Source organism: Cucumis melo, chromosome 9 (genome assembly GCF_025177605.1).
Source record: "Cucumis melo cultivar AY chromosome 9, USDA_Cmelo_AY_1.0, whole genome shotgun sequence".
NCBI lineage: Eukaryota > Viridiplantae > Streptophyta > Magnoliopsida > Cucurbitales > Cucurbitaceae > Cucumis > Cucumis melo.
This window is the reverse complement of record NC_066865.1, coordinates 24,106,192-24,129,064: the sequence shown is the minus strand read 5'-3', so window position 1 is coordinate 24,129,064 and position 22,873 is coordinate 24,106,192. Positions and strand designations below refer to the sequence as shown.

General features: G+C 34.7%; 3 protein-coding genes and 1 long non-coding RNA gene across 9 annotated transcripts; 3 read left to right on the top strand and 1 right to left on the bottom strand.

Moving 5' to 3' along the window:
- Positions 1 to 712: 712 nt before the first annotated feature.
- LOC103482839 (uncharacterized) lies at positions 713 to 1,779 on the bottom strand. The gene is made up of 2 exons (XR_001764744.2): positions 1,634 to 1,779; positions 713 to 1,240 (listed from the first exon to the last, which is right to left on the bottom strand). It is a non-coding gene; the product is annotated as an uncharacterized LOC103482839 (long non-coding RNA).
- Positions 1,029 to 4,180, top strand: LOC103482840 (cytochrome b561 and DOMON domain-containing protein At3g61750-like). Its single transcript, XM_017048025.2, has 4 exons — positions 1,029 to 1,247; positions 1,655 to 2,054; positions 3,279 to 3,568; positions 3,648 to 4,180. The coding sequence occupies exons 1-4, from the start codon at positions 1,029 to 1,031 to the stop codon at positions 3,966 to 3,968; spliced, it is 1,230 nt and encodes a 409-aa protein (XP_016903514.2). The 3' UTR covers positions 3,969 to 4,180.
- Positions 4,181 to 5,467: 1,287 nt separating this feature from the next.
- LOC103482838 (GDSL esterase/lipase At4g10955) lies at positions 5,468 to 9,835 on the top strand. 6 transcript variants are annotated; one of them, XM_051089915.1, is made up of 4 exons: positions 5,468 to 5,618; positions 5,895 to 6,085; positions 8,136 to 8,241; positions 8,721 to 9,835. In XM_051089915.1, exons 3-4 carry the CDS (start codon positions 8,180 to 8,182, stop codon positions 9,697 to 9,699), a joined length of 1,041 nt encoding a protein of 346 aa, XP_050945872.1. In that variant the 5' UTR covers positions 5,468 to 5,618; positions 5,895 to 6,085; positions 8,136 to 8,179; the 3' UTR covers positions 9,700 to 9,835. The 6 variants fall into 6 exon arrangements, with proteins under 6 accessions (XP_050945872.1, XP_008437420.1, XP_008437419.1 ...); XM_008439198.3 differs by lacking the exon at positions 5,895 to 6,085 and having other exon boundaries at positions 5,474 to 5,618; positions 8,141 to 8,241; XM_008439197.3 differs by lacking the exon at positions 5,895 to 6,085 and having other exon boundaries at positions 5,474 to 5,618.
- A 1,235-nt stretch (positions 9,836 to 11,070) lies between these two features.
- LOC103482837 (uncharacterized protein At4g10930) lies at positions 11,071 to 22,115 on the top strand. Its single transcript, XM_008439195.3, has 14 exons — positions 11,071 to 11,668; positions 11,854 to 11,936; positions 13,281 to 13,371; positions 13,583 to 13,632; positions 13,921 to 13,987; positions 14,646 to 14,755; positions 15,192 to 15,257; positions 15,831 to 16,414; positions 16,504 to 16,587; positions 16,735 to 16,816; positions 18,964 to 20,164; positions 20,258 to 20,332; positions 20,637 to 21,680; positions 21,813 to 22,115. The coding sequence occupies exons 1-14, from the start codon at positions 11,597 to 11,599 to the stop codon at positions 22,026 to 22,028; spliced, it is 3,825 nt and encodes a 1,274-aa protein (XP_008437417.2). The 5' UTR covers positions 11,071 to 11,596; the 3' UTR covers positions 22,029 to 22,115.
- The last annotated feature ends 758 nt before the right edge of the window (positions 22,116 to 22,873 follow it).

Genomic DNA, 22,873 nt, shown 5'->3' with positions numbered 1-22,873 from the left:
ATTTGACTCTTTTTTTTTTTAATTTTATTTTGAGCAGTAATATGGTAAGGTTCTCAATATGATTGGTTATTTTTAATAAGAGGGGCATTGTTTTTTATGTTAATTCAATTCACTACATATAATGACATAATATACAAAATTCACTTGAAAAATGGGGAAATTTTGTGAAAATAGAACAATGAACAACTTTGAAGGGAAATTAAACCTTTTGGAATGTGTTTAATTATGAGAAATTTCCAAATAGTCAAAAAGTAAAACTTGATCATATTTGAAAGGAACATTTTGATTTCATGCCTTTGAGTAAATCAGAGACAAAAGAGGGAAAAAAAAAACTCACCAAACACAAAGAAACATGAGATGGGGTAGGTCCCTCCATGTGGCGGTGGTTTTCAATACACATTTCTTTCTAATGTATTTTTCACATAACTAATTCTTTTTCATCTAATTGTTCTTAGGTCCTCCTATGGAGTTCTTTGTGATAGATATACTCATTTTATTGGTTGGACTTAGTTAACCCTCGAGAAGTTGTAGTAAAACGGCCCATAACTTCGTCAAACATGCCCTTTTGATGTGTCTTTTTGTATTCGAACCAATAATTTTCATTCCTGAGTTATTATTATTAACATTATCGAGCTTGAGATGGGTGTTCGTATTTCTTATTGGTTGTTTTTATGGATGCGGTTCTTCTTTAGAAAAAAATAATAATAAAAAATTTATCAGATAAAACACTCTCAAAGGGCATTATTTGAAACAAAGGTAACGTTAAGGGTAAAGATGAAACTTTCAAGATGTAGAAATATATCCACAAATTCTAAACAAAAAGAAAATAGTAAGTTTAGTAATCCACAAACCAAAATCCTTGGGTTGATGAGTACAATGGTCAAGCGTGATCCAATGCCCTTTTTCCTTCTCCACCTTCCACTTGTTTGAACAAAAAATGTGTGCTTCCATTAATGGCTATCTCAAGCAAGCTTTCTGTGTAAAGAGAGAGAGAGGATTAGAGAGACAAAGAAAGTGAAATTAAGAAAATGGCACTTTCATATTCTTCAAACAAACTTCTCCTCTTTTCACTCTTCTGCTTCATATCCATCGTCGGATTCAATCTCAAAGCCGTCATCGCCTATTCCAACACGGCCAATCCTTCGGCAACCTGCAATACGAATCTCAGAACCATTCTTCCTCCACCATATTCTGATCTCTCCAGCCTATCTTGCTCCCACATTTGGCAACAGAAGTTTTCCTTCAGTGTAACATTCTTAATCCATCATTTACTTTAATCCTCATTGTTACCCAATTGAAACTTTAATTCAATCCATCAATTTAACCTTCACAATCACATCTCTTTCTAATGGGTTTACAGAAAAACACTCGATCGAGTTAGGAGTAAGAAAAGGATTAGAAATTTACACCTAACCCATTTGGTTTTTGAAAACAGTGTTTGTTTTCTTTGATGATAACAATAACAAGCAAAGAAATCAACAGGCAAATCAAATGGTTATCAATCAGAGCTTTAACTAAACCAGAGGAAGAAATCCAAATCCAATTCTGACCCAGTAGTTCTTGATATTAGATTAAACATTAAACATGGATTCGATTGCAAGATTAATATATAAAAATGATGTGGAATTCTCACCATTTTGATGGTTGAATGCAGTTTTACCAGGACGGTCAGAACGTGACGACGATCGTTTTATCAGGGAAGAATAATCACCAATGGATTGGAATTGGATTCTCTCGAAATGGGAGTATGGTGGGATCGAGCGCTATGGTGGCGTGGGTGGAACCAAATGGCGTCTCTGGAATAAGGCAATACCATTTAGAAGGCAAAAACATGTCTAAAGTCATACCTGACAAAGGCGATTTGAAATTCACCACTGCAAGACCTGTAGTTGTTGCTCATGGAGATTTACTCTACATCGCTTTCCAGCTCCAATTCGCCGCTTCCCTGGCTTTCCAACCCATTTTATTGGCAATCGGCTCTGCAAATCCCTACAAAAATGGCTCCCTCCCAAAACATATCAACAGCACTACCACCTTCATCGAGTTCTCCTCAGGTTTTTCTTCTTTCTGCAGAGTAATTCTTGAAAGATTAGGGTAGAAATTTGATTGCATTTACTAGGGATGTCCAATTCCCCACGGGAACGAGCCGGCGGATATTCCCGTGAGGATGAAATTTTCCCTTGAGCTAAACGGGGACGGGCCTCCGACCCGTTACCTGTTCGCCCGGATCGACTTTATTTATTTACTTTTTTAAAATAGTTATCGAAGGTTTTGCTATTATATTATTATTATATAAATATTACATTTATATTTGAAGTTTGCTTTGTTTATTGGTTCAAATAAATAAATAGTCAAAGTTTAAATATAAAAAATGAGAATGAAGGGAAATTCTAAGAAATATGTAGAAAAAATTATAGGTGTGTTTTGGATTACATTTTAAGGGCGTCTAAATCTAAAAAATTCATTTTAAAATAATTTTAAGGTGTTTGGTAATATTTTAAAATGCGGTTGATAAACAATCAATTTTAAAAAAAAACACTTCGAACCAAATTTTGAGAAAAATAAATTTTTAAAATTATATATAAGAGATCTAATCAAATATGTAAATATTTAAATTTTAAACTCATTTAAAGAAATTTTTTTCTTAAAATAATTTTTTTTTCCATAGGTGATTCAAATGCTTGTAAAACTATTTACAAAACATATCAAAAAAAAATAGTTGCAAATATAACAATTAGATTCAAAATAATTAAGTATATAACAACAACATTTAAAAAAAAAATTAAATATAGCAAATCTGTCAATAATTTATCAATGATAGAAGTCTATTGTTTATCATCTATGTTATAAATATTGGTCTATAATTTTGTTGTATTTACAATTTTTCAAATATTGTTGTATATACTTAATTATTATTATTAAAATTGGTACCAAGGATGATTATAAAAAAAAAAACTGAGATGTGTGATAAATATAATTTAATTATTTACTATATTTAAAAATGTCATAATATTTAAATTTAGAATTATATATATGTCAATAACTTGATTTAATTATCCATTCGTTTTTTTTTGGTCTAAAATTTAGCTAATTAACATTTACATTCAAATTGTCTTATAATACTAACATTGATAAACAATCTAGTAATAAATTTAATTATTGATTAGAATCTCCGTCCGGCGGAAATGGGTACGGAAAATGGTATTCCTAGCCCCCTTGCCGCATCTCTAGTACTGACATTATCTAACCCTAAGTTGATGGATTGTCATTTTATGTAGGTCACCATCTAACATCCCATCCAATGAGCCCCGACGATCTGAGAAAATACCATGGAGTCACGGCGGTAATCGGTTGGGGCACTGTGACACCGGCGGGGTTGTTAGTCGCTAGATACTTTCGACACTTGGAACCGTCGTGGTACTACATTCATTCTTCGGTACAGTTCGTTGGATTCTTCATTGGAATTGTATCTATCTCTATAGGACGCACTTTGTACCAAAAACTCGGCGCCGTCTTCGTAGCACACAAATTCTTGGGCTACACTGTGTTTTGCCTTGCAGGTCTCGAGGTTCGTAAGATGATGATGATTCTCATTTTCCCACTAAGCTAATAATACCAAATCTGAAACTCAATCTTCTTAACTACAGGTATGTCAGTTCATTGGAAGGCCATCAAGTGACTCTAAACGCCGACAGTATTGGAACTTTGCTCACTATTGGGTGGGGAGAATTGCAATGGTATTGGGACTTTTGAACATTTTCGTCGGATTCCATGGAGTTGTCGCCCATGATCGGTTGATGAGGATAGGGTTTGGAATTTTGTTTGTAGCTCTGTTGACGACAATGATCTTTCTCGAAGTTCGAAGGCGAAGAGAAAACCTAATACCGGAAACCATGATTGATCAACCGCCGGTGTTTCAAGTGATCGATAAATCGTTAACGACTGGACATAGAAAAAGCGTTTCTTGAAGGTGAATAGCAAAGATGGATTTTGGATAATTTATATATATAGAAACACTATATATTGTTAATACTTTGTAGTTTATGTATATATAAAATGTGAAGTGACTTTGGTTGTCCAAAATGTGTGTGAATTCAACGTAGCAAATGGTAGAAGGTTCGATTTTTAAATTTTGTAATACTTTTTTGTTCTATCTAATCAAATAATTCACAACCACAAACTCAAATACGTCCATGCGACATAGATAAGGATTCATTAATTTATGAAAAACGAATATACAAATACGTCTAATGATATACATTGTAATTTCACAAAAGCATAAAATATTGAATTAATAACATAAATATATTTAATTTAATCTTTTAACGATGGAAGGATTATATTATTAACCTTGAACGGGAGGGATACATGGAGAAGAAGGATCAATTCAGAAATTAGCTTAATGATAAAATTGTTTTTTAGCCCATACCAACAAAACCAAAAAATTTATATATTAATTGCTATTCCCTCAAACTTGATCAAGTATTATTCTCATTGTTTAAAAGCTTATAATAGTAATGTGTATGGCTATTTATAACCTAGAATTAAGTATAGGTAATACTTCAAAATCATTTTTGCTACACAGTACTCATCATTGACAATAAACTCAAATTGTTAGTTTAAGTTCTATTATTTTTCTTGGAGGTCTCTCTCATTAGTCATTAATGATGAAAAGTATGCTATTTCTTCGTTGGTTAATGTATTTCTTTCATTAAAGAAAAAAGAAAACGACCAAAGTGGAAAAATAAGAAAATAAAAAAAGCAACTCCCTTTTCAATTTAAAAAGCAAAGTCATTTATCTCAATAAGATTTTTCTTGGGTTATTTTTCTAAATCATAAAAGAAGTCCCTAAAAAAATTAGACGGACAAGAAAAAAAAAGTGCATCAATAAATATAAAGGTTTCGAGTTAAAGAGATATGGACAAAAAGATAAAATAAAATATTTTTTAATAATACACTTTGATGGATAAATTACTTATAAAACTGATAATAATAAACTTTTTGTTAATGTCTATAGATTTGTTGAATATGAACATCAAACAAGAAAGTCTTATATAACTTAATTATATATTATCCATCAAACAATTAAAACTTCAAGTCTCCGAAATTCAGGTTAAACTTAAAAAATTAATTAAATAAAGAAAATAATAATAATAAGATGAAAATTTAAAGAAATTTTGATGAGTATAACAAATCGTCTTATTTAATGTAAGTATAACAAAAAATATACGAAATTGACTATTTTTTTAAATATTTCAAGTTTGTCATTTTCTTTGTTAACGAATCTTAAAAAATAAATTTAAATGATTGTGTACCAGATAATTCCTTACCACACTGTTGACGATGACGGTGTAGTTGATATGACATTTTTCATTTTTTATCGTGGGTGCGTGTACGTAGACTCTAGTAGGGCTAAATTTGTAATTTAAGTTGAAGATGAAAAAAGAAAAAGACAAAAAAAAAAACAAAAACAAAACAAAACAAGAAGAAACGCCCAAATTAATCGGTTCATGTCTCTCCCAGGTGAAACGTCGGTTGAAAATTGAAACCATTGGCTTCCGACTCCGACGAAGGCCTTCTTCAATCTTCGGTTCGGCCGATGCATTCCCGTCCATAAGGTAATTCCATGGATCCATTGCTTTCTCGCCATCGGATTTCTCTCTTTTGCTGAGTCATTTCGTGGCAGGCGTCTCGTTTATATTGTTATTTTGCTTCGATCTGCAATGTCGTTTGATTATAATTTCTATTGTGATTTAGATCCGCAGTAGTTTCTGAAATGCTAGTTGTTTTTGTTGTGATTCTTTCCCTGTCTGAAGATTTAAGTATTTGATTGATCTTCAGCTTTTTCCTGCACTTCCTTCCTACATTAACTTCTATAGATTCTCTTTTTCTAGGCGTTCTGTAATGGTTGTTCTAGATTCTGAAGCGTGAAGTCCCTCGAAATGAATACGGAAAAACTAGCAGCTATTTTAGATCTGAATAAATAGCTACATTGTTGTTGAATGGGAATTCCTGATTCAATGGCGAACTAGTTTTGGTTATTGTGTTGATTTGCTGATATTGTATGGTAGGTTAAATCATCAAGGTAGGTTTTGGGCAGCGCCTTCATCATTTTTAGGGAAATTCATATTTTCAAAAATTGATAGAATTTGATCGCAAAGTTGGATGTTCCCGGCCGGATTTTTCTTTATAGTATTGTTCTGAAAGTCAAATACCAGTTGTCTTCAAGTATAGAAACAAAATATTTACAAACATAATAAAAAAAAAAGCTAATAGATAAGATACTAAATAGATATTGAGTTTCTATCGTTAATGTACTCTAAAATTTTGTTAAATTTGTAAATATTTTACTATAATATTTAATTTTATTTTTACATCACAAATTTGGTGCCTAATAATTTTGCATAGTAGCCTAGGCATATGTCTTCGTCTTATGTTTCTGTCTTTATTCTTCCATAGTTTTTTTTTTTAAATTTCAGCCAGGAATGATTTCTTCTTCCTTTTTAAAAAGTTGGTAAAAAAATCCGTTTTTTTCTAAATTATAAAAAATATGCATAAACTTGTACTTCATTTTAGAACGTTCAAATATTGTAAGAATACCAACTTTTCAAAAGACTTAAAAAAACTGTACTTTTTAGTATGGAATAATTTGGTTGTCTGACTTAAAATCTTGGGCCCAAATGGAATATGACATGGTTGGTATAGCATTTTGGAGAAATTGTTAGAAATAATTTCAAAATGTTTTTTTAATTAATTTAATTATTAATTCATACGTGCATAAAAAATTTAATCAACAATTACATTTGGGCTATTTAATGAGCATATTTTGGAAATTATAAGAACCATCGAATCAAACTTATAAAATATAGGGTTATGATACTCAAAATACTATGCTCCTTTATCCCGCAATTTCCCCTCTAAGTGAGGGTCTTCAACCTCCCTGATATGTTTCCTTTTTCACTCCTCCTACTTTGTTCTCTATGCCTTCTCTATTTTTCTCCACTTCCATAAACAAGAGCGAGAGCACAAACAAGATTGAAAATGAGATTGAGAGTAGATTTGCGATTTTGAGCGATATGCAGAGCATATATTTGTTCTTTCTTTAATCCATGATCTAACATTGCTCTATTTCCTCTCTTCTAATATACTATCTTATATTCTCCTATCTCAAAAACTATTTACTTCGATCAATCATGGTACACAGGTTATAGCATGAAGAAATGAGAATAACGAGTTCACCATGGATCCTTCAGGATTTGAATGTTTTAGCAATTTTTTACTTTAATAGTGGAGTGAGAGTTATTATGGTTGAGTTTTAATACACATGAAATTAGACATATTGAGAATCTGGGTAATACCTAATACGTCTCAGTTGAAGGAAAAGAAAAAAAAGTGCATTACTGAATTTGTAGAGATGAAGATTTTTGTTAATCCTTTTTTCAGTTCAAATTAGTCTATTATTTGTTGTGGTTAGCACCAAAGGCTCCCAATGATCAAATATGGTATTCATTTGTCTGTCCTTTTTTGTATTTGGCAATTCATTGTTTTGCTGAGTATCGAGAATATATTTTATGTTGCATTGTAGGATATGATACTTGAAATTTTGGTATATGTTTGGTTATGGAGAAAACTGGTTTTAGGGAAACGAGTTATATGAGTTGTTTCAAAATGGTTATTTTCCAACCCAAAGGATTGACTATTTAGGTGTTGAAATTTCTTATATCTATGTTTGGACCAGGCTAAAAAATTGAGAGAACTCCTGTTTATTTGGTAGTCTTAGAGATTGAGGAATAGAGTAAGAAAAACATTATGGTGGTATTGAGGAAAAAAGGTAAAAAGGAGCAGAAATGTAGGAGTGTAAGGTCATAAATTGAAGTAGAGAAGAGGGAAGAAATGGAAGAGGGTGATGGGGATCTAAATTACAATAACGGTTTCTGTCCATATAGGATAATAGTTACTGAAAGTTCTGGATGAACTAAAACGCCCAGGAGTATGTTTGGACGAAGCTAAAAAATGAAAGATCTCTTCTGTAAATAGTATGCATTTTTATCAATGAACTTCTAATTCTTGCTCTTTATTTTTGATGCATGTTACTATAATACAGCCACTTTCTGAACTTTTCCTTGCCGGTGTAGAGCAGCTGGGTTCCAAAGAGGAAAGGAGAGGAATATTAAATGTAATGGCCTCTGAGAGGGAAGTTTTTGAACTTTCAGGGCCATTACACTTGGCTTCGGTTGATTGGTAAGAATAAACTCCTCTCTCTCCGTCATGAAAATATAAATTTTTAGAGCTTGAGTTCAGATTTCAGAAAGTCCTTTGCATGGGTTTAACAACCATTTCGTTTTTAGTCTTCTAAAACTTAAGCCTATAAACACCTCCTCCACTTCTGCATTTTTTTCCCGTAATTTTGGGTTTAAGGTAAAAAAAAGAGTAGTTTTAAAAACTTGTTTTTATTTTTAAAATTTGACTTGGTGATATCATCGATGAAAGGTAGATATTAGTGCCAGAAATTTAAAGGTGGAAGAGGTGTTTATAAGTTTAATTTTCCAAAATTGAGAAAAGAAAAGCCAAATGGTTATCGAATGAGGTATTTTCTATTTCTAGCTTTGTAATTTGTACATGAACCAAGTTACTTGTGATGGCTTTTCAATAATTTTTTAATTTGTTAACAGGGATTTTAATTTAGTCTGGTTGAGTAGGGGATAACATTATGACTGCAGGGAGAATGCCAATCACAGAAGGTCAGTTGCCGCTTGTTTGGTTCAAGGCGTTTACATTTTAGAACGAGACCGCCAGGAGAAGCGTCAAGGCACCGAGGCCTTTGCTCCCCGCTGGTGGGAATTCTGTCACTTTCGGTTGCTTCGTCAGCTCGTGGATGATGTTGACTCTTCCATTTTTGGTGCTGTTTATGAATTCAAACCTTTGCTGCTCCAAGGTCACCACAAGGTTGATGGGAGTCCCCGTTTTGTGATTGCTTTCCGAGGCACCTTAACCAAACCAGATTCCGTCTCTCGCGACATAGAGTTAGATCTTCACCTCATTCAAAATGGTCTGCATCGGACATCACGTTTCGAGATTGCGATGCAAGTGGTTCGGAACATGGTTGCTACTGTTGGTGACTCGAATGTCTGGTTAGCTGGCCATTCCCTCGGGTCTGCCATGGCAATGCTTGCTGGAAGAACCATGGCAAGAACAGGCATTTTCCTCAAATCATACCTCTTCAATCCTCCATTCTTCGCCGCTCCAATAGAGAGAATCAAGGACAAGAAACTAAAACATGGATTACGGATTGCTGGGAGTGTTATCACTGCGGGACTCGCTCTTGCTTTGAAGGCTGGAAGTAACAATAACCAAAGGAATGGAATTGAGGAGCCATTTTTTGCTATAGCAGCATGGGTTCCTTCTTTGTTTGTTAATCCATCAGACCACGTAGGATCAGAATACATTGGATATTTTGAACACAGGAAGAAGATGGAAGATATCGGTGCGGGAAGTATCGAGAGATTAGCAACACAGAATTCGATTGGAGGTCTTTTGTTGAATGCACTTGGGAGGGAATCTGAGCCAATTCATCTCATTCCATCAGCAGAGTTGGTTGTAAATTTATCTCCTGCACAAGACTTTAAACAAGCTCATGGCATTCACCAATGGTGGCAACCACATTTACAATTGCACTCAAAGATTTATGAGTACTCCTAATTGGAAAAAAAAAAAAAAAACCCTGCTTTTGAACTTGTGAGATGTGTAATTTATCAATAATGTTGTATGGTTGGTGGATTGGCATTTGAGAATTACCTCTTCTTTGTTTATAGTTTGACGAGAGTTGATTTGTTTATTGATGATCACTCGTAGTTGTACTTAATAAGGTTTGGATTCTCGAAAGGCCAAAATATCCCCCAAACACCTGCAAGGTAAATTCATAATACTGAATTGGCAAATGAATATAAATAGAAAGGTATAAACGATCATGAATCACACACAAATTTACGTAATTCACTAATATATGTTTGCTACATTCATGGAATAAAGAGAGTATTAGTAGGGACAATTATTCACAATATATAATAAAGACGCCTAGCAGAATTAGAACAAATGAACTTGTAGAGTTGGCAAGAAGTTTATACAATGAACTTCTCAAATTTTGTACCTTGATCATTCGAAGCACTTAATAAAATATTTAAGACATTTTAATAATTTACCCAAACTAAGAAATTCTCATATTTGATTTTTCATTCTCACAAAATTCTCTATTTATTTTTTGAGGTTTAAAATACACCTAAAATGATGGTATAAATTGATACAATTGCTCAGTTTGAGGTTTAATTGAATTAATAACTATTGAGATAAAGGCAGAGACACATGTCCCTGTCCCATTTAGCCATCTCTCCATGTTTATTCCTTAACCCTGTTGTATTAAGATATTTTTCATCCTGATCAAGACTAACTCACAATTTAAATAGACATCTTATTGAAAACTGATTTTCCCCTCCAAACATTGAGATTGGTAAGATATGGACTTTTGAAATGACTTTTTTGAAGGCACTTGGCTTAGGAAAAATTCATCTCCATCTCTATGCTTGTTATTCTTGTAAGAAAAAGTTTATTTGGCACCATTTCTAAATTCTATATTCATAGTCATTGTCAATAATCGTAAATATAACCATTGATCCAAGAGCGTATAAAATTTGTAAAATATAACAACATTTTTTAGACAATGTGATCATATTTCGTTAATAACTTTTATATACTTATAATTCTTTTAAAATGTTGATATGGAATTAATAATTAGTCCTAAATGCACCTACCATTATAATTAGGGGTGCACATTGGTCAGTCATAGTAAGTTTTCGACCAAGGTAGATTTAGTAAATATTCAAACCGACTCAGACATGAATGAGTAAAAAACGACCATCAATTGATCGATTTATGTTGTTTAAGCTTTTGAAATTTTAAAAAATACCGTGGATTTGAATTTCTCCCAGGCCAATACCAATCGAAACTCTCCTTACGTTCACTGCCACCAGTTAGATCAACTTGGTTTCTTTGGCTCAGCCCTAATTATAATACATCGTTTTTTACATGTGAAAGAGAGATGTCGATCGCTGAAGGGGAAAGAGAGAAGCCCAGATAATTGGGAATGAGCGGGCCGGCCGTTCTGTAGCCCAATTTCAACCGATTGGCAAGAGCCTAACATCACAACACCTTCTACCTGGGAAAACCAAAAAGCCGAAGAGAGAGAGCGAAAATCCGGAACAGAGTTCATCAGGTCTTCAATTTTATCTCAAAATTCACCTACCATCTTCACCACTTTCCCATTTTTCAGTGATGATTTGACCACCATAGCCACCACGCAACGTGATTCCGAGCAAACAAATTGCATCCTGACGACCCCTTTGAATCTCCAATGGGGTCCTCCAAATTGGGTTTTACTTTTGCCTCATCGAAATTCTCCTTGTCGTTAATCCGCTGCATCGTTATCTGAGAACTGGAGTTTTTCGTGTACTCTATGTAACGGGTGATCAATCTACACCTTTCTTCAACGTAATTGCTTGAATATTTTCTTCCTTTATTTGACCTCCAGCAATCTACGAGTGATATGATGGAGGTTGGTTTTGTTCCAAGTGGGATGTCCGAGGAAGAAACTGCAGAGGCTTATGATATCAATTATGTAAGTTCATAGCTTGTCGCTTCGTTTTTCTCTTTGTTTCTGTTGGCATCTGCTGATATTCTCTAGTTTGATCATATTGAATGTAGTATTTTTTATTTGAAAAGAATGTGTGACTATGTTCATATTTTATTCCGTCTTACGATTTTCATCATTTTTATTGATTCAGTTGTTCTCTTGTGTTACAGGAGATTTCTGAGGAGGTGGAAAGATGTGGGATATGCATGGATGTTATAGTTGACAGGGGTGTTCTAGACTGCTGCCAGCACTGGTACGTGGCTTTATCAGTTTAAGTTCCTTGGAATTCCACATTTTCCAGTTTAATGTTCTTGTATGCTTGATTAACTTCTGAAAAGATGGATTTTCTTTCTCCATCCTCATCTCTTAAGTTTCAGTATCCTTTCTGCTTGATGTAGTTTTAGCCATGCCTGTTAATGCTAGCATAGATGGAAAACTGGAATTACCAGGTAACCAATGTCTTCGTGCTCTGTAGAGAAGGAGAAAACCTCTGCTCTTTGCAGCTTCATGAGACTTCCCGAGGTGCAAAAGTTAGACCGTTGGAGGTCCGGCTTTTCACCTTTCCTTTATCTCTTGACTTGAAATCTTGTATGGACCCAACCAAACGTTGAGTTGTGCTCAAGCACTTGGCTTCCTCTTCTCATGATTATCAGGGAACCAGAAGCTTTTCCCTCGTTTTGTTGGGTAGAATAGCTCTCAAATCAAAGTGGATATTACTATAGAATTTCTTAAGCTTGAAATTAGTAGTGGCAAAAATAGGTTTGAAGTTCCTAGAATTAGAAACTTAGATGGTTGGAAGGCCTTTTGTTCAATTTGGAGTTTTCCAGATGTGGTGGTGACCAGTTGTTATACTTATAAGGTGTCTGTTAGCTTAGGTATAAAATCTTTTGCAAATGTGGCCAAACACTAAGCACCCATTCAGGTTGGAAAATTGGTATAAACTTAACCATGCATGGAAAGAAGGTTAATGAGGAGAAAGAGGAAGTTGTGAATTGGGATATCATCATAATTGTGCCTAAGAGTTGCTTTCATTACAATTGGTTCAAGTGGCCAACCCAAGGTTCGGAGTTGAATCCTTAGGAAGATATTTCGTCCCCAATTAATTTTGGATTCCATTAGTTAGACATTCCCGTGAGATTAGTCGAGGTGCATGTAAACTGGCCCAGACACTCACGAATATAAAAAGATTCCATTGGTTAGCCCTTCAACAAATTTTCAAGTCCACAAGTGAGGGAGTTTTAGAATGTTAACAATAAATTTATCATAACCTATCAACTTAGTCTTCAGGTTGATCAATAGTTTAACATGAGATGTATTACTTCTAATAATTTTTTTAGCTAGTCTTGCAAAATTTTCTTCAAAATCAAGCTCTAGTAGCAGAGACAACCAAGTGGTTTGCCTAAAAGTTGTTGTGTTAGTGACATCTTTTTTTTAATTATACGTCAAGCCTTATTGTTCTTGATTGTGCCATTATGCCTAATCAAATAAGATTTTTACATGTTATAACTTTTCTATTTTCATAATGCTTAGTGGACCGTTTTAAATAAATATGAAAATGGTTTACAATTATAATCATTCGTCCATCATCTTATTTCAGGTTCTGTTTTGTATGCATTGACAACTGGGCTACTATTACAAACCTTTGTCCACTTTGCCAGAAAGAATTTCAACTCATCACATGTGTTCCTGTAAGTTATTTATTTCTTTGTTCTAAGCTATACCTTTTGATTTCATTTTTTGCAGCAGTCCTTTTGAATCTTGGCATACATCCCAAGTAGTTCTTTTTCTTCTCTTGTTTTATGTTGGCCTATCTGTATTATTTCATTTTCTTAATGAAAGTTTTATTTTCAATAAGAAAATAATTGAGGAATGGCTAAGAGATCTTGATCTGGTTTGTAGGTGTATGATACTATTGGGAGCAACAAAGTAGATGAAGAATCATTTGGCAGGTTTGCTTATTTTTATTTGACTAACACATCTGCACAATATCTTTGCTGATTATCATTTTCCTTTTCTGTATTTTTCCTTGATTGGTTTCTTGGTCTCTATTTATTTACCAATGTAAAAGGTTATTAAGTATCATGATTTATTCAAATGTTGTTACTGCGTGGTAATAATAGTTAAAACTCGTTATGTGGATTTGCATGTAAATAGTCAGTTTGATCCCACTTAAGTTTTCTCTCTCATTTGTTTCTCAAAATCTAGTAAACTAATATCTCATGCTAACTTCTCTGCAGAAATGATGATTGGTGCTTTGAGGGGAAGAGTAACGTCTCCTTTCCATCATACTATATTGACGAGAATGTAATTTGTCTTTCTTTTCACTTCAACCTCTTTTTGGTCAATTTTCATCACAAATTGGTTCATATCTCTAATAATGACTGATAATCAGAAGAAAAGACAATAACTTTTGAATAGTTTTAAAATTTCAAGTGAATCATGAATTAGATTAGTTGCATTTTATTTGGCATTTTATAAAGTTCATGGACTTATAAGAAACAAACTTGGAAGTTTAGGAACTTATTGGACAATTTTTAAACTTCAGGGCCTAAATGGATACAATCTTATAAGTTTAGAAACTAAATTTATAATTTAACAATAAAATAAATAACTCAATTAAAAATGTCCTACTTAGTTTTCCCATATTATTTGCTTTATCTACCACTCAAATTTGAGAGATTTGAAATAAGAATGATTTTTATTACTTAAATGAAGATTTAGTTCAAAGCAACCTTATTTATTACTACTCAAGTAATTCTTTGATTAATATTTATGGTAAGTAATGTTCTTGTCCTCACTTTTAAATTTGAGGTACGCCTCTTAAAAGTTTTCAAATATGCTAGAAGTAAATTATGAAGGTAATATTGCCCTAGAAAATGTTTACCCACTATCACCGTTTTACATAGTCTAAATGTGTTTAAAGTCCGTTACATTATTACTAATGTACTGCTTCGTTTTGTAGGCAGTTATCTGCTTGGATGGTGACGGCTGTAAGATTAGAAATGGATCTGGATTTACTGAAGGAGAATCCGATCTTGATACCTCAATTGCTTGTGACTCTTGTGATACATGGTAAAGTTTGAGTGTTTGGGCCCATTTTCTTGCATTTGTAGAATGCATTACATCGTGCATGGATGCTGACGTATATATAGGCACTTACTTATGCACTTACCTACTTGTAGCCATACATATAAGCATGTACGTACGTGTATAATATATGTAGAGATTACCTTAGGTCAGTGCTTCCCAATAACAAGATACAAAATGAAATTCTTATAGCTTTCTTAAAAATGTTGAACGAATAAAGTCTGAAAATTTGTGATGTAGTTTGAAACTGAGGAACCTATAAGACCATGTACATACAATCTCAAATCAAAAGATAACTTGTGTACTGGATAGGAAATTATTATGTAGCTTGATTTACTGATATGTTTCGTTTGACTGAGTCTAAAATTGAATGGTATTGATTTTTATCCCTTAAGTTCTTGTTTTAATTGTATGGAGACAGGTATCATGCATTCTGTGTCGATTTTGACCCTGATGATACATCTGAAAGTACATGGTTATGCCCAAGGTTAGTCAGAAAAATTGTTTTTTTTTAAGGAAACGAGAATTTTCATTAAGTTGATAAAAAAAGTCTGAAAAATACAAAGAGACCAAACAACCTAAGGTTAGTTAGAGAAACCGTTATTTCATTTTTTTCCTAGATGTTGCAGTTTCCAGTACCGAATGCAGAGTAATGAATCTACTTCATTTCAGTATAATTCAAACGGGTTTTCATGTTAAAAGCCAGAAATAGTGATAATGTCATAAAAATGCTGGTTAAACCAGAAAAGCTGTTCTCAGGTTGCTGATATGTTTAAATCCTCTGGCTTCTGAAGTTTTGCTGTGCAGCAAACGATTCTTTCAGCCTTGTTTTTTAAATATTTGATGTGATTGAAGATAAGATCTGGTATAGAATTTATTTAGGTTCTTCAAGAAAGTTGGATGATCGTTGAATAGTCCTCTAAAATGTACCAACTTAGAGTAGTTCTTACAAGTTCAAATTACATTGTTCAAACTAGAATGCAGATTTACCTTTTTCTAAGTCCTGGAGTTGTCCCTTTGTTAATATGTTCATAACATTTATATTATGGTTCTGCTGCAGATGTGGGATTAATGATCAAGAAAGTTCTATCAATGATTCTGTTCCAAAGTTTAATGGTGACTTTGATCCAATGAATACTTCGGTTGCACAAAGTTTTTCGAGCAAGGTGTCTGTATCCGTTGCTGATACTGGAGAGACAGCATTGGTTGTCTCACTGATTGGAGGAAATCATGTTAAGGAAGAACAAGTTGATTACACTCCATCAAGTGATGAACTTGAAAATAATAAAAAAATTGAAGATTTCATGTTGGCTTCAGAAGCTGGTAGGCCAAATGTACCTGCATCAACATTGGAGAATACTCCCTTTCTGCCAACCTCATCAATGGAGAATACTTCTGTGCCAGCACTTGGGGACAAGGAATTGGAACTTTCTTTGTCACATGATTCTTCCATCAGTTTGCCTCATGATTCCCTTAGGCATGTTGGGTTGAAAACAAGGTGTGCTGATGAAATCCAGACTGAATCAGGTAGCCTTGAAAGCAGCAGAAGTCTTACAAATGTATCCCATCCCATAAACAAAGTGTCTAAAGATGAATTCAGCATGGGTCTTCATCTTGGTTTACCTGTGGGCACATTCTTGTCTGGTATTTTTCCATCTAAAGATTGATATCAACAGGAAATTATCTCTATGTTTAGGCTCAGCTGATTGCTGTTATTTTTATTGCAATGTTAGTTGATTACTCGAATGAGGAAAGTGGTGATCAAAGTGTTGATGTTAAGCCACAGTTGTTTCCTTCAGAAAAACGCTTGTTACAAGGTGCGGAAGTATTTCCTCTATTGCTTTTGCGAAGCTTTTCAAGTTCAGAGAAAGGCTAAGTTCAACCCCCCACCACACCATGCAGTTGTTGGAAATTAGGAAAGAAGAGTTCATATGCATTTCTATACTCACTTCTTGTTTTTTCAGCTGATGATGTTGTGGCCGCATCACAAACTATCCAGGAAGCCTCTGTAATCATTGGCATAAAGAGGAAACACGCAGATTGCAGGTTAATTCTTATCAACTATCCAACAAAAAATTATAAAACAGTTTCTAGCAATTGGCTCTCGTAGCAGTGTGCTATCAGCTTGTTTCGTTGTTATTGTCTAATAAGAGTTATGTTTATTCTTCATTTCTTGCCTATTGGTATAAATTCTGCTTTGTTCTCTTTCCTGTCTTCATGATAAATTTCTCCTTTGCCGTAGTGCTGCTGTAGTTTCAGACTGTTGCACTTTTTGCTGGTAATCTTATTCAGAAAATCTGTTCTAGGCCTATGATTTTGAAGGAAACTATAATTTTATTGAATGAATCAAATAAAGAGGGAGGCTGCCATTTATACAGGCAAGTAGGATAACAAAGCTGGCCAAGACTAACTAAACTAACTACACAACTAATCTGCCAGCAACTTTAACAAATGCACATACGCAGCAAATAACAACCGGAACAGCTGCTGAACCAACCGAAAAGGGCCCTTGCATCAGTACATATTTATTATACCCTTAAAGAAAGCCCTAGGTCCCTTTCATTTTTGAGGCGTCTGCATTAATTTACATTCCCCTTCTTTGTGTCTCACTCCCATCCCAACTTTATGCATTCTTCACTTTCATACCTTCTCATCGTTACTCCTCGTTAGTCAACACTCATAGGTCACAAGTCACTCATTCAACCCTTTAGCGTGAGGCACCACACTCTCATGCTGTCATTGCACTCCTAGCATTTGCTGTTAGTCCTTGCACTTCTAGGTGCACTCACAAGTTGCTACAACTTGCTGTGACTTAATTGTATCAACAATGAGTAAATACCTTCTTGTGATGCCATTAGTTGCTCGCCGTACCTCTACGTCATTCATATCTAGATCAAGGTAGCAAAATCAAGATCCAAACCGAATTGATCGGTTCAAGCCCTTATTGGGCACTGGTTTGGTTCCTTTTTTTTTTTTTTAATAATTGTCAGTGTTCGGACAAGTTTATATACACCTCAACTAATCTCACAGGACAACCTGCTTGACCCTATAACATTTGGGTGTCAAAGAAACTCGTAGGAAACTAATTCCTATGCAGATGGCACCATTGATTGAACGCATGATCTTTTAGTCATTAATTGAGACTTTGTTTCCTTTTTTACCATTGGGTTAACCCATAATAATTTGTTTTTATGGAATTGATTGGTTGGTCTCAATTGGGCCCAAAACTAAAGGATTTGTTTCCTTTTTTACCATGGGTTAACCCATAATAATTTGTTTTTATGGAATTGATTGGTTGGTCTCAGTTGGGCCCAAAACTAAAGGAATTCAATTGATGATCACCCTGGGACAAATGAAGCTAAAACATTGTGAAGCCATATGCTTAATACTTTTAAAAAGGGTGAGGGAGAGAAGCACACCAAAAGATAATCAAACACGAGGGTGAGGACTAGGGTATTTGTAAGTACATTTTCTAGCTTCTAGAAGCAAGTAAAAAGACGAGAAATTTTTACATTGATGCTCATGGGAGTCGAAATGTTGATTACTTTGAGCCTCCTATATTCAATAATGGTTTGGTAGTATCAGGTCATAGACTCAACTCAGTAATTTTGAGTTGAGTAAATTAGCGCTCTATTTTCATTCTCCTAGGTGGAACAGAGCTCCCATCGTCCATATACAAAGATGTGAGAAGTTCACTGCTTTCACAGTCACTGGGTGCCCTATGGAACAATTTCGACATCAACTCACTAAATTTTTTACCTTTTATGCCAACTAGCTTCTTTCACACCGGGAGTTCAATTTCACAATTTATTCTTAACATCCCATCTCTGGATGACAAAAAATTCCAGCCTTCCAAACCAAAATTTTGAGTTTCTACAGCCTAGTGAGATCCTCAGTCTTAATAAGCATTTGATCTCCAGCGTATTCTTGTGTGTCTCCAGAAGCTCAATCGTAGACGTATTGTGGTTCAACTGCAGTTTCTGACCAATGCTTATTATTAAACTGTCAATTCATCCAAAAGCTTGCCCGTCGTTGAAGGAAAAGTTAATTATATATCACCAACACTTATTTTGGGCGATTACATTGAAATCTGCTTGCATGCACATTCTTCTATGAATCATTTCCTGACAATTCCATTAAGATTGAATTAAAATCTTATAATTGTTGTCATAATGGTTCCTGAAATTCCTCAGTGATCACATTCAGAAGACGGCTGATAATCAAGATGATAAGGCCAATTCTGATACAAAACTTATAAAGGGGAAGAACCAATCAGTTCCTTCTAAAAATGAGTTGGAGCAAACTAAGGAAGATGATACTACAAAGAGTTTGGCCATGCCATTAGTTCCTACAGAAGCCAGCTTGAAACGAATATCAAAAAAGAAAGATGCCAATGTTGATATCATGAGTATAGTTAGGGGCCGAAACCGAAGGCCTCCTCCCAAAAGCCAAGCAAGCTCAAATTCTAATGGTGAAGAGGATCAGCAAGAGAATTTGACTGGTTTGAGAGTAAAAAAGATCATGAGAAGAGCTGGTGAGGATCAGGAATCATCCATGCTAGTTCAGAAACTGAGAAATGAAATAAGAGAAGCTGTCCGCAATAAATGTGCTAAAGAGTTTGGGGAAAACCTTTTGGATTCTAAGCTTCTTGATGCCTTTAGAGCTGCAGTATCGGGCCCTAAAACTGAATCACAGAAAAGAATGGCAGCTTTGGCTGTTAAGGCAAAAAAATCATTATTGCAAAAGGGGAAAATACGTGAGAGTCTAACAAAGAAAATATATGGGGCTACTAATGGAAGAAGAAAGCGTGCATGGGACAGAGACTGTGAAATTGAATTCTGGAAGCATCGTTGCATAAGAGTGAGAAAACCTGAAAAGATTGCAACTTTGAAATCTGTCCTTGACCTCTTAAGAAATGGCTCACGGAGCCCAGATACAAAACAAGATTCTGAAGGTCAGCCCACAAATCCAATTCTTTCTCGATTATATGTAGCAGATACATCTGTCTTCCCACGGAATAATGATATCAAGCCTCTCTCGGCTCTCAAATCTTCCTCTTCTTTGGAGCAGAAGAAAGATCCACTCACAGGGATTAGCAAGGTTTCATCCAAGGCTGGTATTCTTCCTCTTGCAGGAAATGTGGGGAATAATTGTTCTGTATCTGCCTCAAAGAGTGCAGTAGGTTCTGGAAAAGGAAATCATAGCGCAACCTCAGAAGCATCAGTTGGTGCTAAACCTAAACTACAGAAATCAGTGCCTTCTACATCTAATAATGCAATTGATAAAAGAAAATGGGCACTGGAAGTTCTTGCCAGGAAAACTGGTGATGGCTGCAGTGTAGCAAGTAAAAAGGAGGAAGACATGGCTGTGCTTAAAGGAAATTATCCTTTGCTTGTATGTAATATTTCAGTTTTTGTGCGGAATTTTATATTATATTTTGTATCTCTGAATTTGAAATTTATTATCTTGTTTTGTTTCTGTACGTAGGCTCAGCTTCCAGTAGACATGAGACCCGAATTGGCACCCAGTCGTCATAATAAAATTCCCGTATCAGTAAGGCAGGTATGCTGGTTTTAATGCTTTGACACTACAGCTTCCTTATTTCAAATCCTCTTCAACAATTGTCTTCGTTTTCAAGTTTAAAAATGAGCTTCAATCCTCCCTCTTTGTGTAAACGAGGGAGGGGGAAGCTCATCTTTTAGACATGGAGATCTTTGTTCAAATCAGGAGGGAGAGAATAGTGACCATTGCTATGGATGCTAAATTTTATCCATTTAATACATTTTCAGTTGTACATGTTTTAAAGTTGATTGAATGCCTCAAGTTAGCTATTTATTTTCATTTCTTGTATTGAACGTTGGCACAGGCACAGCTTTATCGTCTGACAGAGCAATTTTTGAAGAAAACAAATTTGACAGACATGCGTAGAACTGCAGAGACAGAGCTGGCAATTGCAGATGCCGTTAACATAGAAAAGGAGGTTGCTGATAAGTCAAACACCAAAGTCGTATATCTTAATCTATGTTCCCAGGAGATAATGCATCGCACAGACACTGGCAGATCAAATACAGCAGCTGATTTGGATTCCTCATCCCAGGAAAATGAGCCAATTGCTAAATCCGAACTGCCAGCTGATCCAGAAACAGATCCTGTAGTTGAAGAAGCACTTAGAAATGCTGGTCTTTTATCTGATTCGCCTGTGAATAGCCCACCACACAGAACTGATGTCAATGATGATGATGAGCTTGTGGAAGAGTTGGAACCTGAAAACGTAATGGAAATGGATGACCATCCAGACTTGGATATCTATGGTGATTTTGAGTATGATCTAGAAGAAGAAAACTGCTTCACCACCAAAGCTGCTACGGTTATGAAACCACCAGAGGAAAGTGAATCCAAATTGAAAGTTGTTCTATCCACTCTAAACACTGAAAGTTCAAGTCATGCATCAGATGCCGAAAAGCCTGAGAGGTTGAAGAGTGTTGAACTTCCAAAGGATGCTTCTTGTTTGTCAAAAAACGAAGATTTGGAGGTTGGAACCGCCCCTCCTGAGATCGAGAAGGAAGGGTCTATTGCTGTTCCTCTGAATAGTAATGAAGTTGAAGAACCTTCCTTAGCTGAATATGAAGAACTATATGGGCCAGACACAGATAAACAGATAAAATATCTTCCAGGGAAAGCATCAGCAGAAAAGCCTTGTGTGCCCACTTCGGAATCTAATTCTCAGCAGAAAGATTCTTGTAATGATGCAACTTCTATGCCAATTCAAGGTGGAAAAGAGTCGGACCAAAAATGTGAGGTAAAAGAAGCAAATCTCCCTGCTGGAGAGTGTTCGCCCCACAAGAAGGAGAAATATAATAATGCCAATGAGAATAAGCCATCTGATGGCAACAATTCTGTATCTAAGAAGGTAATATTTTTCTCATCACTTTATCCTTTCACCCCAAAGCTGTCTCTCTAAACCATCTTCCCATTTTGGCATTGAACTAATTAAATTTGTCTACAAATACATGATAATCTTTTGAGAAACGACTCAATGTAGGTCGAAACATACATCAAGGAGCACGTCAGACTGCTGTGCAAGAGCGGGGTCATAACAGCCGAACAATACAGATGGGCAGTCCAGAAAACCACAGAGAAGGTTATGAAGTACCATTCCAAGGATAAGAATGCAAATTTTCTTATAAAGGAGGGGGAGAAGGTGAAGAAGCTTGCTGAACAGTATGTAGAGGCAGCACAGCGGAAGGGCATTGATTAATAATGTTCAGGCTTTAGACAAAGAGTTTATCTCTCTATCATTTGAACAGCTTCTTCTTCAATTATGAACAACTTCTTTTTTTCCTTCTTCAGTCGTTCCATGTTTAGATCACTTTTCATTTACTTTGAAATAAGTGATTAAAATTAAACGGATGGAATTTAATAAGTTGAACAATGATAGACAATGATAGATTAATATAGTAGATAGATTAATATCATTGTCTATCAAATTAAGAATAACCTTCTTTAGTGATCTATCATTGATAAATAATGATAACATCACGTCCGATGGACTTATGTTGGTAACTCAACATCTAGTGCGAGCGAGAAAACTATCGACATATTTTAATATAAAAAAAAATATACAAATTAACAATAGTAAGTGATAGAACCACTATGACTCTATCAACCTCGGCAACTATCACACTATCATTCTTATCAGTTATCAAGGTCTTGTATTATTGCCTTTGTCGTTCTTTTTCCTTTTTCTTCTTCGAATCAAGTACTAGAATACTAGATAGACGGTGTTAGACTACCACCAGTGCCTATTTGTGATAGATAGTGATTAAAATAGGTGTCTATTACAACTCTTTAAAAGCAACAAAATTTTCATATTCAATAATTACGTAATTACCAACAATCTAACAAAACATCATTGCAAATGAGACTGGAGATTACAACAAAAGAACCTAAGGGAGAGAGTGATGATGATATTTATTCTCTATAACGATTATAGTATCTATCAATGATAGACGTTAAAATTTTCTTTTATTTTTCAAACCCATTTCTTCAAGTTTCATTTTATTTTCATTCAACAAAAATGTATCATATGCTCCCAATTTGATC

Bases quoted from the DNA above. Each gene is read 5' to 3' on its own strand.
- LOC103482840 (XM_017048025.2), top strand. From the start codon at position 1,029: ATGGCACTTTCATATTCTTCAAACAAACTTCTCCTCTTTTCACTCTTC. The intron at 1,248-1,654 runs GTAACATTCTTA...GGTTGAATGCAG, and splicing joins AACAGAAGTTTTCCTTCAGT to TTTTACCAGGACGGTCAGAA. The intron at 3,569-3,647 runs GTTCGTAAGATG...TCTTAACTACAG, and splicing joins TTTGCCTTGCAGGTCTCGAG to GTATGTCAGTTCATTGGAAG.
- LOC103482838 (XM_051089914.1), top strand. From the start codon at position 8,084: ATGCATGTTACTATAATACAGCCACTTTCTGAACTTTTCCTTGCCGGT. The intron at 8,242-8,720 runs GTAAGAATAAAC...TTATGACTGCAG, and splicing joins CACTTGGCTTCGGTTGATTG to GGAGAATGCCAATCACAGAA.
- LOC103482837 (XM_008439195.3), top strand. From the start codon at position 11,597: ATGATGGAGGTTGGTTTTGTTCCAAGTGGGATGTCCGAGGAAGAAACT. The intron at 15,258-15,830 runs GTTAGTCAGAAA...GTTCTGCTGCAG, and splicing joins AGTACATGGTTATGCCCAAG to ATGTGGGATTAATGATCAAG. The intron at 16,415-16,503 runs GTATTTTTCCAT...TTGCAATGTTAG, and splicing joins TGTGGGCACATTCTTGTCTG to TTGATTACTCGAATGAGGAA.